The sequence below is a fragment of the Callionymus lyra genome, chromosome 2, assembly GCF_982586985.1.
Source record: "Callionymus lyra chromosome 2, fCalLyr1.hap1.1, whole genome shotgun sequence".
Taxonomy (NCBI): Eukaryota; Metazoa; Chordata; class Actinopteri; order Syngnathiformes; family Callionymidae; genus Callionymus; species Callionymus lyra.
This window is the reverse complement of record NC_141819.1, coordinates 19,325,895-19,341,672: the sequence shown is the minus strand read 5'-3', so window position 1 is coordinate 19,341,672 and position 15,778 is coordinate 19,325,895. Positions and strand designations below refer to the sequence as shown.

Here is a 15,778-nt window from a genome sequence, read left to right as displayed (position 1 = left end):
GAACGGACCAATCAGCAGCCATTTTAGACGTAACGAACATCTTTTACGTCATCCGCGACCAATCAGAACGCAGCACCCTTTGCGTCGCACATTTTGAATTCAGTTCCACCGGCAGACGTACGTTCTCGTCCTGGCTGTCAACAAACCGAAGACGCCTTATTTGCCCGTGTTGGATCAATTGAACTCGAAGACTACATCATGAATCGACGAAAGATTTGGAGTTAAACACAGAAGATTCCATTTAGCACGACTTCGAACGTTTTTTTTTATGTTTGGTCGTCTTCCACTTATTGTTAGCATAGCTAAGCTAGCCCGGTGTGTGGAGGGGCTTCTTTTGACTTGATGTGGAGCTTTTTTTAAACGTTTGGATACGTTTGTGACACCCGTTTTAGTTTTCTGAAGGTGCGAGACACTCGGTAAGTGTTGATATTCTTTTAATTTAAGACTTTGTTGCTAAAGAACATTTTGAACGTCGCAATTCCACCATTGTCTGTTCTCATTGGTCCTTTAAAGTGCAAACGAATCTGTGTTTTCCAAGTACATAAAGTAAACTGACGTACATCCACTATTTTATTTCTGCTCCACCTTTGGTCTTTCAGGAATACGTGTGAACTCATCATGGCTGACAGCAGCATACTGACGTTAGGGACTGCCCGGAGTATTCTCGTGGACTCCTCTGTCTACGACTCCAGAATGTGCGAGACCACCATGATGTGTGACGACAGAGAAGGTACATCTATACTACTGTTAGTTTTTCTTCTGTTTTATATGCGTTGTAAGAAGAACAGCAGACGTACATCAGTGATCTGATCCAGCCTTAGACCCCAGCTCGGGCTCTTAGGTCTGTGGATCAGAATCTACTGATGGTTCCTGAACATGCTTACGGACCAGAGGAGAGAAATCCTTCCAGGCTGTTGCTCCTAAGCTTTGGAACGATCTTCCTCTCTCTTTGTGTTTGATGATCTACTGACTACTTTGGGAAACATCTTAAGACCTTTTTATTTGTGCAGGCTTTTCCTTGATTTTCTGAGACTCCTGTGTTTGTCTCGGTGGTGTCTTGACCATTCAAGCATCTATTTTATTGAGTATTGTTTTAATTGTCAGCGCTTTGTGACCCTGGTCTAGAAAATCGCTCTACAAATATTACTGCAGTGGAATTATCCACATGTTTTCGTTTGCTCACTTTCTTGCCTCATAGGTGGCTTATATGCCAGATGTAAATTATATATCCCTTTCTTGTTTAATATTCTTATCTACAGGTTATTTAGGGTTTAGGTCAACTTGTGTAAAGCTAATACTTTCAAATATATTAAGACAACCAAAGAGTTCCATCAATGCCGTGAAGCACAATCCAGCCTTGGATGGAAGTGTTTAGGATTAGGAGCAAAGATTATGGATGGAGACTTCCAATGAGTGTAAAACTTATGTTGAGGGAAAGTAATTTGATGATTTCATATACAAGTACCTTTATTGTCCCATATTGTGGACATTTGGTCATAGCAGTTTTCACATACAGTACAAATGACAAAACATACACATTTAAAATCAATAAAAAAAAGAAAAACTATAATAAAAAATATTCTAATTACTGGAATCAACAATTAAAACAAATAATGTAATAATAAGAGTGGGTAGGGGTGTTTCTCGGAGACCCTCTGGAAAAAATACATTATGTATGGCTGCTAAAAAGTGTTTGCACTTGTCACACCAATCCTTTAAGGCGGGCTGAGTCGTCTCTCACCGCTCCCGTCAAGGATAGATGTGACAGGTAGATATGCTATGTTGTACGAGGCTGTCTTGTTGTGGGACTCCCTGATGGGAAATACTATGACGAAGAAGGTAGTTTACTTAATTTGTCACTAGGGCTGGGTATCTAACATGCATTCTTTTGTGGCATCTACAGAAATACCTTTTTGGTTTTAATGTGTCCTGAACTGTTCTTATAGAATATAGCAAAATTCTCAAGACCTTTTGTCTTCCACAAAGCACTTCTCTCTCTTACCATTTTGGTCCGTGGTTAAAAATATGCTGTTTTACAAAAGTTACTCTTTAGAAAAATCCAAGCCCTATTTAATACTTGAATGGGGCTCCATTTTCTTCGTTCACAAAGACAAACTTAAAACGTCAAAATACCTCCATACTGCTCGTTTTTAATGTTGCTCTTGTGTTGACACCTTGACATGAGGAATCGGTGTATCTGGCTCAAAGATATTATAGGCGTTAAAAAACATTATGTTTAAAAATATCTACAAACTACAACATTCCTATAAAAATATACTTCAAAATATAGGCAGACCGTGCAGCTTCTATTGATCTATAAACCTTTGACTGCCCAATCTTTTATGATATGTAAAATGCTATTTAAATTCCTGCATTTTCAAAACACATTTTTGAAATGTTTTAAGATGGAGTGATTTGGGACATTATCTACAATGTTTTTTTTCTTTCACAAATACTTTTTGTTGGTTTGTTTTAGGTCTACTACCTAAGGTGGAGTCCAGAGTGGTCCTCGTCGGAAGAGCTTGCAGGAATGAAAAACTGGTCAAGGCCTTGAAGGTAAAATGTTCTTTTACATTTGTGCTGTGACTTGAACCAGAAATATATTCATCTTAAAGTGAAAGTTTAGCCCAAAATTACAATTTCTCATATTCCACTCACCCTCATGTTGACTAAGGGTTTAGATTATTTTCAGAGTAAACTCTTCCTTTCAGCGTAGGGAGTTGTGGTAATAAATGTAAATCCATTTGATGGTCTCGAATGGGGCTCCATTTTCTTCGTTCACAAAGACAAACTTAAAAACATCCAAATACCTCCATACTGCTCGTTTGTCATGTTCCTCTTGTATCAACACCTTGACATGAGGAGTTGTTGGTAAAGAATAAACGAGTCTATATTTGTACCCTTGTGTTATTTTATGGTCAATGTGACCCAGAGACCTGAAAACAAATGTTTCTGGTACCCCTTGTGACCCTTTTTGACCTCTTGTGTGATCCGTTGACCCTGAGATAACAAGAGATAAGCTTGTTTGTAGCAGGAGCTAAACGGCTAACACACTACACATGGGAAACATTTCGGCTAGAATTCAGTTCCCATTGTAGACCGTAGACATATTACAATCCCAACCCTTAGTCGACATGAGGGTGAGTAGAAAATGAGTTGCGGTAATTTTGGATGAACTAACCCTTTAATAAAAATGTTTATTAAAGTTACAAAAATGCACATTTCACACACTACTAGAATGTTTACAGTTACTGGCTGAATGAGATTGTCTTGGGATTTTGTTATTTTTCATAATCGCTTTTCTTCTTTTTCTGCCTTGAATGTGTGTTTTTGAAACATTTCTGATACTTCCAGGCCATTAACGTAATGGAGGTTCCAGTGGTAAAGATAAGAGGAAGCGAGGCGGGTTCAGTGGACAAAACTATGATTAAATCTATAGTCAATATGGTACAGTAACTTGTGCTTTAATGTGCTTTCTATAACACCGCACCTTGCCTTGGGAAAGGACTGTATGGGCGACACCTCTTACTTGTGTGTTTCTAATCAATGGGTGATCAATATACTATATGTAATTCACACAATAACCTTTTACTAATTATTTTTTTGCTAATCTTAATTTAGTTTTCATTTAATAAGTGCCATTAAAGTGTGTAACCTGCTGCTGTTTGTCTCCTTTGTCCTCATGATAACTTCCACTCAAACTTACCCAAATCCTTTCATTCTGGTCATTATACAGACTTTCTAACCATGTTGTTGTTTTCCACCTAGGATATCAACATTCCCTGCATCATGTCTCAGAATGTGGAGGAGTTTCGAGATGAGGAAAACACTGACTTTGAGACGGTGTTTATCCTCGCAGACTTTGACACCCCTGACTACAACAGTCTCTATAAGAACGAGAACCGAATTGTTGGACCTCCTGTTGTGCTTAGTTGTGCACTCAAAGAGGAGGTATGCAACCATTTAAAGCACTGTAAAACAAAGGTTAAATAAAAGAACCTAGTTATCTAAATCTGGTCAATTTATTCATTTGATTTTCATCTTTTCTTACAGCCGATCCCTTTTTCCTGTCGTCCACTGTACTCGACCACCATGTGGAACTTGTCACTATGTTTCACTGGTTTTCGTAATAAGGAGGAAATGGTGAGTTAACTTGCACCTTTGTTGAAAATGTATTTTTGGTCTTAAAATGTGCAACATGAAAAGCACAAAATGTATATATTATTAATAGATTCACAGATATTTTATTTATCTGTTGAAAATTAAATCCCAATCTTCCCTGAGATACAAGTCTGGCAGAGGTGCAAATATGTATCAAGTAATTTTTAACTTTACAGAAGTTCTCTTTTCCATTTTGATGTATGTTGATTGCTTGTTGAATCCATTTACACCTCAAAGACCAAGGAGCTGGTCTTGGACTTTGGGAGGTCCAGGACAAAGCCACGTCCAGTGTCCATCAGAGGCGACGAGGTGGAGATAGTTGACAACTATAAGTACCTCGGCGTGTGGATGGACAGTATACTGGTCCTGCAACACAGACCATGTATATAAGAAGGTTCAGAGTAGACTGTAGTTTCTGAGGAGGCTTCGATCATTTAACATCTGCAAGAAGCTCCTCTGCATGTTCTACCAGTCTGTGGTGACCAGTGTCCTGTTCTATGCTGTGGTGTGTTGGGGTGGAAATGTGTCCAAGAGGAGTGTCAACAGGTTGGACAGATTGATCAGAAAGGCTGGTTCTGTGGTTGGAATGAAGCTGGACTCACTGGTGACAGTTGCTGAGAGGAGATCATTGAACAAACTACTGTCCATCATGGATGATGACAGTCATCCTCTGAACACTGTCATCAGTGAGCAGAGAAGCAGAATGAGTGCACGAATGCTCCTACCCAGGTGCAAAACAAATAGACTCAGGGACTCATTCATTCCTCGGGCTATTCAATTGTACACTTCTGAGTTCGGGGGCAGGAGTGGAGTGAAAGTATCTGGATGTTCTGTTCTATGTTTGTCTTTGTATCCTTTGTCTTTGTTGTTTTTCTTTGACCTATGTTCTTTGTCTTTATCTTTAGACTTGGATTGTGTCATCTTGTTCTTCCTCTTTATGTTCTTCTTCTTATTTAATTATTTATTTATTATTTTTTATTGTTTATGAAAAACTGCTGGCTATTGGAAAAAAACAAACAATTTCCCGAAGGAGACCTGAGGGATCAATAAAGTTTTACCTTACCTTACCTTTTAATCACGTTTTGAATAAACGCCAACTAATTCAAATAATACTTTCTTTATGTTTTATTATTCCCGGCCAAATTAAATGATCCCGATAAATGTGTTTAATTTACATTTGATAATTATTTAAAATGTCACATTTTATGTTAAATTAGCTTTTTTGTCATTAATTTGTCAATTGAATTGATTTACATTCATTCTGCTTTCGACTAGGTCGTTGTAACTATTTAAACATAAGACATCTTTCAATTCATATCATTTTGTGCAAACAGAAAAACATGGTGAACCTAGTGCACCACATGGGAGGAATCATCCGGAAAGACTTCAGCACTAAGGTCACTCATCTCATCGCCTACTCCACACATGGAGAGAAATACAGGGTCTGTACTCGTGGAAATGTGTTCCTTTATTAATAATACAATGTTTTATTTAACTATATATATATATATATATATATATATATATATATTTATGATCATCGCTGGTATTCTGTTTCAAAGCATCTTAAGCTTCATCAAGCATTTTAAAGTAATTGGATTTTGTATTATGCAGGTAAATGTGTTGATCTTGGGTTGTACAAATAGCTGTATTAACCAAAGTATATATCAGTTTTAAATCTCCTATCAGTCTGTACATGAATCTTTTACATGCTGTACACATGTCATATTATCTACCAAGGATCTTTGATTGCAACAAAATAATTGTTAATACGTGTGTATTGTGCTTTTTTCTCAGCTTGCAGTGTGTATGGGTACCCCCATCCTCACCCCGACATGGATATTTAAGGCCTGGGAGAGACGAGATGATGTGTAAGTATAACCCATTATTTTAATTTGCTATTAAATTGCAGCCTTGGCGTTAAATGTCTTTGTCCCTTTAATGTGCTCAGGGCGTTTCATGCCGCAGATGAAGAATTTCGAACACAGTTTAAAGTCCCTCCATTCCAGGATTGCGTCTTAGGTTTCTGGGGCTTTTCCGAGGAAGAGAAAGCCAACATGGAGGAGAGAACAGTCGCACACGGTCAGCACTATTTGCTTCTAATTAATTTGGAGAATATGTTTGTGCTGCAATAATTAGGGGTGAACTTAAAAAGTCGTTTAATTCACTTGATCTTGAATTACTCCAAATATCAGGAAATCAAACCTTCAATGATGTTTAATTTATACATTTATAAATGGACTAATCCACTTTGTTTTGTCTTTTAAAAAAACAGGTGGTAACTATGTGGAAGCTGTGGATGAGCGATGCACCCACATGGTAGTGGAGGAAAATTCTGTGAGGGAGCTGCCGCCTACAGCTTCTAAGAAAGTGTATGTGGTCAAGCAAGAGGTGAGAATCTTTTTTTTTACTGACTTTGTGTAGCCCTTTAACACCCAAGGCCTGACGACAAAATGGGTAAAAAAGAGTAAAGTTGATAAAATAGATATCCTAAAGAGCTATTCTTTTTAATTTAACGTTTAATTTGACTAAGACCCAAGTGAATAACTGTTAATTTTGACTTTTAATGTGTTAAGAATATTTTCGCCTGCTTTAATTTCATTATGTTTTTGCTTTTTAGTGGTTTTGGGGAAGTATCCAAATGGATGCAAGAGCCGGAGAGTCGATGTATCTGTATGAGAAGGTGAGATAACCATCATGTACTTGCAACTCCAGAACTTTAAAGATAAAAGTTCTTCTAAGTCATGTTTAGGAACGTGATGCCTTTGATAATATTGGGTGAAATTGAATGAAAGGAACATTTTTCTCTTGTTGTTGGCAAACTTTCTCCCATTTTGTGACAGAATGACAGTCCAGCCATGAAGAAAGCAGTATCTCTACTCTCCCTCAACACACCCAATAGTAACCGCAAGCGTCGGCGACTGAGGGAAACACTCGCTCAGATCAGCAAAGAAAGCGAGATCTCGCCTTTCCCTCCACCACGTAAACGGCCGTCGGCTGAGCACTCACTCTCTATGGGATCTCTACTGGACATCTCAAACACTCCCGAAACATGCAAAGGGCAACACGGTACGATTAATAAGTAGAATTGTTTAAAAGCCTTGACATTATTTTTAACAACCTTGGTGGTCATTTCAAGTATTTCTAAGCTTAGGTACAATTTTATTTCTATCTATAAACCCCCTAAAACATACTCTGACTTGAATTTCCATCGGATGTATAATTTTTCCTTATTTTTCTTTATTGTGAGATAGACTTTCTTTTGATTCTATTTCCTCGAAAACATAGGGTGGCTCCTGCTAATCCACTTCCCAGGATAACTTGTGTTCATCATTACTTTGTCGTTTCCAGAGAGCCTCAAGCCATCAAAGAGTTCAACTCCTCTACCGATGAAGCAGTCTGCCAGGTGGCAGGTCTCCAAGGAGCTCTATCAGACTGAAAGAAATTATGTCGACATCCTGGACACTATAATTCAGGTTAGTTGGTCGAGAAGTGCAATTCTTGGAGGATTTTTCTTCAGCTTTTCTTTCTTTATGCAGAACAGCATAAATGGTTGCAGAAGTATGTTGAGTTCCTATGCAAATTAAAAAGACAGTGTAGTTAGAAAATACTGACAAAACCATTTTGTTTTCGTCCCATTCAGAAATGAAGTACGAGTATTTAAAAACATGTCTTTACAGCTTTTTAAGATCCCCTTGGAAAAGGAGGAACAGGTGGGTGGACCCATCCTGGCCCAGGAAGAAATGAAAACCATATTTGGCAGCATCCCAGACATTTACGACGTCCACACCAGAATTAAGGTACGAGTTCTTACCTTCAGCGTTTGATGAAAACACAATGATCCAATATTAATCTTCTCTACACTTATGTTTCCCCTTCAGAATGACCTTGAAGAGATCTTGACTAACTGGTCGGAGGACAAGAGCATTGGCGGCATCATCCTGAAATATGTGTGTACCCCATACCTCAACTATTATTATCATTTTTGCTGACTTTTCCATTTTCCCTTCCAAGTCAAAAGAGCTGGTGAAGGCCTACCCACCGTTTGTCAACTTTTTTGAAATGAGTAAGGAGACCATTGTTCGCTGTGAGAGACTGAAGCCTCGCTTCCATGCTTTTCTCAAGGTATGAACTGACTTTCAGACAAGATCCACGGACTGTAGATTTGTTGTTCTTGCTCGTAGATGATTCTGAATCTTGATATTTAATTTTAATCTCTTTGCCCAGATTAACCAGTCAAAGCCAGAGTGTGGAAGGCAGACCCTGGTGGAGCTTCTCATCAGGCCTGTTCAGAGATTGCCCAGTGTTGCTCTTCTTCTTAATGGTGAGACGCAAGATTGTTTAACATGTACTGCATGATTTTTCAAAATATGGCAGCTGAGCTGTTGTACTGTTGAGAAAAAGCAAATTTACTGGCTTCTTCTTTCTAATAACGTTTTTAACACTGTTTAAAACAATTGATATATTTTAGTTCCCATATTGCTTTCTTGGCGATAAATGCATGTACAAATTTATTCGGAAGACAGACGGAGAAAATGTGGAAGTAAATCTAGAATAATTAGATTGGTTCGACACTATGAAACAATATTTTTCTCTCAGAAGCTGGGATCAGTTTTATTTGCTGTACAGTTTCAATTATTTGTAGCATCTTCATCTGTAATATTTGTTTTACTCTACAGACATTAAGAAGCACACTTTGGATGAAAACCCAGACAAGATTACATTGGAGAAGGCAATTGAATCTCTGAAGGAAGTAATGACGTGAGTTTGTGTTTTACCATTTGATTGAATCATTATAAAGTTTATTTATTTGATATGAAAATGTACTTAACATTAGGGATGCACAACGGATATCATTTTAAAAATATTATGATTTGAAAATATTTTTAAATTAAATTATTTTCATGGTTAAAAGGGCTTATTTTGTTTGGATTGTGTGTTTCCTACAGTCACATCAATGAAGACAAAAGAAAAACGGAAGGACAGAAGCAGATCTTCGATGTTGTTTATGAGGTCGATGGTTGTCCAGTAAGTCGAAACAATTGTCTGCTTTATATGAAACATGTTTCTTTATTTTTAATTGATCAAATTTGAGTAAATGATTTAACGCTTCAGAAATGTGATGGATTTTCTTAAGTGAGATTAATTTCTGCCTCTCGGCTCATTTCTCGATATTTGACGTACATAAAAAACTGACACCTGATGTACTTAAACTTTGATATCTTTATTTCAGGCAAACCTGTTGTCGTCTCACCGAAGTCTTGTCTACCGGGTAGAGACGATCGCTCTGGGTGACCAGCCCTGTGACCGAGGAGAACAAGTGACACTGTTCCTCTTCAACGACTGCCTCGAGGTAACGATGCATTACATCAAAATATCATTGAAATGTATATTAACTCATCGCTGGCATTGAAGCATCTTTTATTTAAAGTTAGGTTAAGATGGTTAAATGGTTAAAATAAGATATAAACTATATTAAAGCAATGGCATTAAGTCATATCGACACACAGCAGCTGGTTATTATATTTATGACTGTCGTTCATCAGCAGCTGAAACTAATGGAAATTGACGACTGGAAACATTGATTTGTTTGTTGTTCTTGAAAAAAATGCTGACCAACGATCATTTATATCCATGCATTCATCCGTCATTTCCGTACTTTTTCAACTCCAACTCAAATTAAATGTGTTTGTATTTGCAGATTGCTAGAAAAAGACACAAGGTGATAAATACATTTAAGAGCCCGATGGGACAGACCAGACCACCACCACCACTGAAACACATCGCACTGATGCCTTTGTCACAAATTCGAAAAGTCCTTGACCTCCAGGACACTGAAGGTAAAAGCACTGTTTTCTTTCTGTACTTAGAGATGTTGGTATGATTTGAATATTATGGCCCTCTTTGTTTATACAATGAGTCCCTGGGAGGTGGAGACTTCCTTGATCGATAACGCGTGGTGAAAAACCTCAATGCTTGACCAATCACAGCAGAGCGTGGTTATGATAAACAAGATTTAATCTCCGGAAAAATCAAGTGTTTTTTTATTGGGTGGGGCTTAAGCACATTTTCTAATGTCAATATTGCAATGAAAAAAGAGTTTTGTACAAACGGACACATACAGATGAGTACAATAGAGTGCAACATCTATTTAAGACGCACTTCAATCAACACATTGGCTGCACTTTAACAGCTTCTAATTTCCAGGACCTTATTGAGTTTTGAAACAATCTGCATCTCAGTGACTAGAATTTAAAAAAGGCTAAATTGGGGAAGTCTTAACACAAAATATATGACTTACTTACGAGTCGTATTCACAAGCTATCCCAAATAGCATGCCTATTAAATGATCAGTGGGAGCTCAAATAGTTGGAGCAAGAATTGTATTAGACTCTAAATGATTGAAGAACAATGAAAATGCCGAGATAACTGTTTTGTATTACAAAAGAAATGAGATATGAATTGGGAGAGCAAAGCGCAAACACAAGAACACATTTAAGCTTTGCTACAATACTGTAGAAGAAGAAGAATCTTGGATCTCTGCAGTAGATGCAGACTTAAAGACACAAATAAACTTTTTTTTCACACCTTTATTTAGTAAATGTTGTTTTTAATTAGATTCTCAAGCATTTCTCATCACTCTTTGCTTCTCTCCGCTCTAGAATGTGTGAATGCATTTGCCCTGGTTGTCCATCCACCGACCGAACAAGAAAACTTGTTGTTCAGCTTCCAACTGACTGGAGAGGAAACTGTTAAGAGCGTCTGGCTGCGCACTCTTTGTCGCCATGTGGCCAACACCATCTGTAGGACCGACTCGGTGAGAAACGTTGTTGGAAAGATAAGTTTGTATATTGGTAACTCGCAACCGGCTTAAAATGAAGGTTTAGAATCAAACATCTTTTTGGTTAATGACAGACCTGGTTTAAGTTATTGTGAAGTCATAGTTCACTTGGAAACTGAGAGGCAGCTCCATGTTGCTATATTAAGAGGGAATGTAAAGTTGTCTGCTGTGTGTTGACCAAAACATTTCATTGTTGTCCTTTCCAGGATGATCTTATCCAGTGCACAGACCCGGACACATTACAGGTCAGCACAAAGGACATGGACAGCACACTCAGCAAAGCCTCCAGAGCCATCAAGAAGACTTCCAAGAAGGTCAGGGTTTAGTCATCAGCTACTGTTATGTATTCTATTATGTGTACATTTATTGTATTATGTGGCTTCTTTTTCTTAAATAGTTGGAGTGTGAAATCTTTTTTATTGTACCTTTTTATCATTTTATTCTATTTATACAGTACCTTTCTTTGTCCTGGTATGAATCCTTCCATTTCATGACAAGAAAAGAAGAACACATTTTTTTAAACTATGCTTCAAATGTGTGTTAAAGAAATCCTAAAGAAGTGAAGGTTCTCATTGATGTAATCAGAGACACTAAAAACAGGGCGACAACGTGTTGTTTTTGTGCTTGTGTTTAGGTCACCAGGGCTTTTTCATTCACGAAAACCCCAAAACGTGTGATCCAGCGAGCCTTCATGGCCAACAGTACTCCAGATGAAAAGAGCCAGAGGCCGGGATGTGAAAATCATCTCGGCAGCAGCGCCACACTGGCGGTGAGTCATTTTCAGTCCTGGCCTGTGTAGAAACGGATTAAACTCCCACAGTGGAACACATCTTACACGTTTTGTTTTTCTCCTGTTCAGCTGCTTAACAGAGAAAATGTTTGCTTTACGTTTTTAATGACGGATGCGAATACTGCCAGAGCTAAGTGGGCATGTGGCGTGCTCCTGGCAGCCATCATCGGTTCAGTGGAGATAAATCTGTAGTCGCAGTAAAACTGTTTAAGAATAAACGCAACTCTGGAAGTGAAGCCATTGAGAAGGAGATGGGGATCAGAAAAGGTGTTTCTCAGAGAGAAGGAAGAGAAGTGATCCGTGTCGACACTTCTTTCATGTCTTTGTTTGTGTTGGACTGAAGGAACGACACAAAAGCAGATTCACACAGAGAACTGAGGCAGCACGTTTGGAGGGATTTGTAATTGTTTGCCAAGGCGAGCATTGTTAGAACGTTTGTCTGTTTTTCTTCTAATTTTTTAATCCGAGTGGGCAATTTTCAGCAGACATTTGTCAGCTGGCTTCTTCTGGTCTGTTTTCTTTCGGGAGGCAATAAGAACCACTTATTAGGACGTGAGGAAAATCACAGTAAACATGCAGGTACTTGGTTCTTCGATGTGTCCACTAGCCGCAGGAAAGCAGTGAAGATGTAATCATTATAATTATATTTTCTCCCACGAACAGAACGGTGAACTCCGACTCTTTCCGTCTTGTCACCGTGTTATTTTGTCGTCGAGGTCTAACCTTTGACCTCTTTTTTGATTAGCCATCGTGATGTTGTTCTTCTTTCAGCTGTTCTTCCATCATTATGCAGGATCTTTGGAATCTTTTCATGCAGGCAATGATTGTTGGTTAATCTTTGACAGCTGCAGGGAATTATGAAGGCGAGAAGCAACAATTGTGTTGTCAGAGTGAATGTGCGTATCTGTGTTTGAATAATTCATATCATACATGTAATCATGTACAAATCACTTATCTCGCTCGTCAACACGGGATATAAACGTTGATTGTGTTTTTATATATATATATATATATATATATATATATATATATACCCTGCTTATTACCTTTTGAATGGATGTGTTGGCGATGAGTAAATACACTCTGCATGTTCATCTTCTATCTATTGTAGATGTCTCGTTCCACCTCAACATTTAGTCTGAGCGATTCATCCAAGAGCAGTGCCATGGTGCAGCGCTCCAACTCACTGGACCTCCCTCCGGTCAGAGCGAGGGTTCCTGGGTTCAATGCGTGCAGCCCCGCACCGGTCCGCAGCATCTGCTCCCAACCCCAGGACGAGCAGAAGCCGGCCGTTAAATATGTGGAGAAGGACCGAGAGTCGTCTCTCAGGGTCCCCACCGCAAAGTCGTCACAATCTCAGCCCGGGCCGTCCACCCCCCGCAAGTCCACCTCAGCACCCCGTTACTCATCCGCCCCGATTCATACTGTTCCAGTATCCCCTCGGAACAACTCAAAGTCCACCTCAGCACCCCATTACTCATCCGCCCCGATTCAAACTGTTCCAGTCTCGGCTCAGAACAACTCAAAGTCCACCTCAGCACCCTGTTACTCTTCCGCCCCGATTCAAACTGTTCCAGTCTCCGCTCAGAACAACTCAAAGTCCGCCTCAGCACCCCGTTACTCATCCGCCCCGATTCAAACTGTTCCAGTCTCCGCTCAGAACAACTCAAAGTCCGCCTCAGCACCCCGTTACTCATCCGCCCCGATTCAAACTGTTCCAGTCTCCGCTCAGAACAACTCAAAGTCCGCCTCAGCACCCCGTTACTCATCCGCCCCGATTCAAACTGTTCCAGTCTCCGCTCAGAACAACTCAAAGTCCGCCCAGCACGTCACACGATACTTGCCTCCCGGGCGCTTCCCGCCAAGGGCCTCTGGTTCTCACTCCACTGGTGTCAAATGCAACGCCGGTACGGAGCCACGCAAGACGGTGCCGGCCAGTCCTCGTAAGGAGACTCTTCTGTAGTTGAAGGAGTTTTATGTGAGCAAAAACTCTTCTAACCTGGCTTTGTTTCTACACCCTGAATCAATCCCTTGGAAGCTGACACTATTTGATACGGATAAACAAACTCATCACAATTTGGATAAAAGATTTGAAGGGATTGTTTAGAGTCTGTGTCACTGGTGCTGAGTACGTTGGTGAGGATCCGTTCACTCGGTGGCTTTTGTTCTGCTCTTTCCTCACAAGTTTATGACGAGAACGTTTCTAATAACTTGAGTAACATTCCTTTGATCTAACAACTTCTGGACATGTTGGTAAACGAGTGCAATGATTCGGAGAAGCAGAAAAAGGACACGGTTGTGTTTCTATGCATTTATTTTTCACTTCTATTCTGACACAAAGTTGACTAATGACTCAAGTTTAACACGCTGGTCTGGTGAGTCGATGGATGTTTTAACAACCTCACGTCTTTGAATTTATCAGTTTTCTCTCACTCTTCTATTCAACTCATCCCCTCCGTTGTGACGATCATTAACCCAGTCATGCTTCTCTTGACACTCTTTCCTCTCTTCCAGATGCGACACTCTCCATCCATGGTCAACTTGAGTTCTATGTTTGAGAGGAAGTACCACACCTTCAGTCGATCCTCCACCAGCAACTTCAGTCGATCCACGACGCACCTTTTCTAAAACCGCCTCCTTTTTGCATAGAGCGCTGCTAACCTCCTGTAAATACGACTATCTGAGTTGACACTACTAGTTACTAGTGGTTTGATCAGGGCTGGGGATCACAAAGGTGCGACCGCTCGGTGCTTCATGTATGTTCCTCGTCGAGTGTATCACTCTGACGGTGTTTTTGTGTCGTCCATGCAAGGGTGTGGTAGCATGGTACTGACCAATGCTAGACAGTATTGGCACAGCACCTTCTGCTGGCCCTGAGGTTTTAGGGTTTAACCGGGTTAGATGAAGGATTATCTTGATCAACAGTGATCTGTGTTAAAGCTACACATGAGGTCTGTAGTTTGGGTTTCATGTCTCCTCTGTTACCAGTGTTGGTTTGTTTATCTTTTTTTTTTGTAACTGACTTATTTTAATCCAATAGACCTGAAAGTCTTTATCTATTCTACCGTTTTTTAATCTTAGTGACCAGCTTTTTAAACAATTTTAAGCTGTTTACATTTTCGTGTTTGTCCGAGACTTCATATTTATTCTTTCTGAATAAATGTTATATATTTTCTTCTTTTGTACCCGACGTCCTGTATGAGTTGTGATTGTCTTTCCTGTTTGTTTTAACCTCTTCTGTCTGGGTATTAAATGCACTTAAATGCACCTGATTGTGAGCATCTACAGAAAAATAAACCACATCTATCAAATTACCGTCGTCATTGTTGATTTAACATCCAAACCAAGGCGCACACACACAACACGACAGTGGATCTGGTGTCTTTCCTTGTGATCTCAGTGGACAAGAGCTCTCCATCATTTCAGTGAAAACATTTTTCAAGTTTGAATTCAGGTCCTTATGTTAAGGCTGACTAACGTGACATGGTGTTAAGTTCTCTTAAAGTACACTTGTCTGGTCGAGGCTGGCCAGTGTGGACAGCACAAAAACTATATGGTCTTTATTATTAGAGGAAATGTTTATTATCTCCTTCAGCTCGGCAGGTAGTTTTTGGATGTCCTCCAAAACACTGAGAGGAATTCACATTGTCTTATACAGCGGGACATTCATCAGTGCTGTCCTTGAGTGTTGCTGCTGAATCCTAAACAAAAAACTTTGCACAGTGAGCAGTGTTTGTTTCAATAGAACCTACAACTAGTGATGGACTGATGAACCTTGAACCCTGATGCAGTGTCATTATTTTCAGAGTCCACTAGATGGCGGTCTCTGCACTAGTTTCCTTTGTTTTCAACAAACGTTCTAATCATTTTTAAAGTGATGGCGCCACCTACTGACCTCTAAACAACATGACACTGCTTCATGAAGCTTCACCAGCCCATCACTACCTAGAACATCACATTTCTCTCTTTATTCCCCTTTGATTCCA

The 15,778-nt window shown here is 39.5% G+C and overlaps 1 protein-coding gene across 3 annotated transcripts; it reads left to right on the top strand.

The window, feature by feature from the left end:
* Positions 1 to 123: 123 nt before the first annotated feature.
* On the top strand, positions 124 to 15,097 carry ect2 (epithelial cell transforming 2). Of its 3 annotated transcripts, XM_087783857.1 has the most exons (26): positions 124 to 416; positions 600 to 730; positions 2,477 to 2,556; positions 3,355 to 3,447; positions 3,769 to 3,951; positions 4,054 to 4,143; positions 5,496 to 5,603; positions 5,959 to 6,032; positions 6,113 to 6,243; positions 6,437 to 6,552; positions 6,782 to 6,844; positions 7,005 to 7,230; positions 7,513 to 7,637; positions 7,842 to 7,961; positions 8,043 to 8,111; positions 8,176 to 8,286; positions 8,389 to 8,485; positions 8,841 to 8,922; positions 9,111 to 9,189; positions 9,395 to 9,514; positions 9,863 to 10,001; positions 10,824 to 10,978; positions 11,209 to 11,316; positions 11,637 to 11,771; positions 12,904 to 13,192; positions 13,547 to 14,266. In XM_087783857.1, the coding sequence occupies exons 2-26, from the start codon at positions 619 to 621 to the stop codon at positions 13,753 to 13,755; spliced, it is 3,114 nt and encodes a 1,037-aa protein (XP_087639983.1). In that variant the 5' UTR covers positions 124 to 416; positions 600 to 618; the 3' UTR covers positions 13,756 to 14,266. The 3 variants fall into 3 exon arrangements, with proteins under 3 accessions (XP_087639983.1, XP_087639981.1, XP_087639982.1); XM_087783855.1 differs by lacking the exons at positions 12,904 to 13,192; positions 13,547 to 14,266 and adding an exon at positions 14,307 to 15,097; XM_087783856.1 differs by lacking the exons at positions 3,355 to 3,447; positions 12,904 to 13,192; positions 13,547 to 14,266 and adding an exon at positions 14,307 to 15,097.
* Positions 15,098 to 15,778: the final 681 nt, after the last annotated feature.

Coding starts and splice junctions, on each gene's coding strand:
- ect2 (XM_087783857.1), top strand. CDS start 619: ATGGCTGACAGCAGCATACTGACGTTAGGGACTGCCCGGAGTATTCTC. Junction 5,604..5,958: donor CACATGGAGAGAAATACAGG/GTCTGTACTCGT, acceptor CTTTTTTCTCAG/CTTGCAGTGTGTATGGGTAC. Junction 6,845..7,004: donor CGATGTATCTGTATGAGAAG/GTGAGATAACCA, acceptor ATTTTGTGACAG/AATGACAGTCCAGCCATGAA.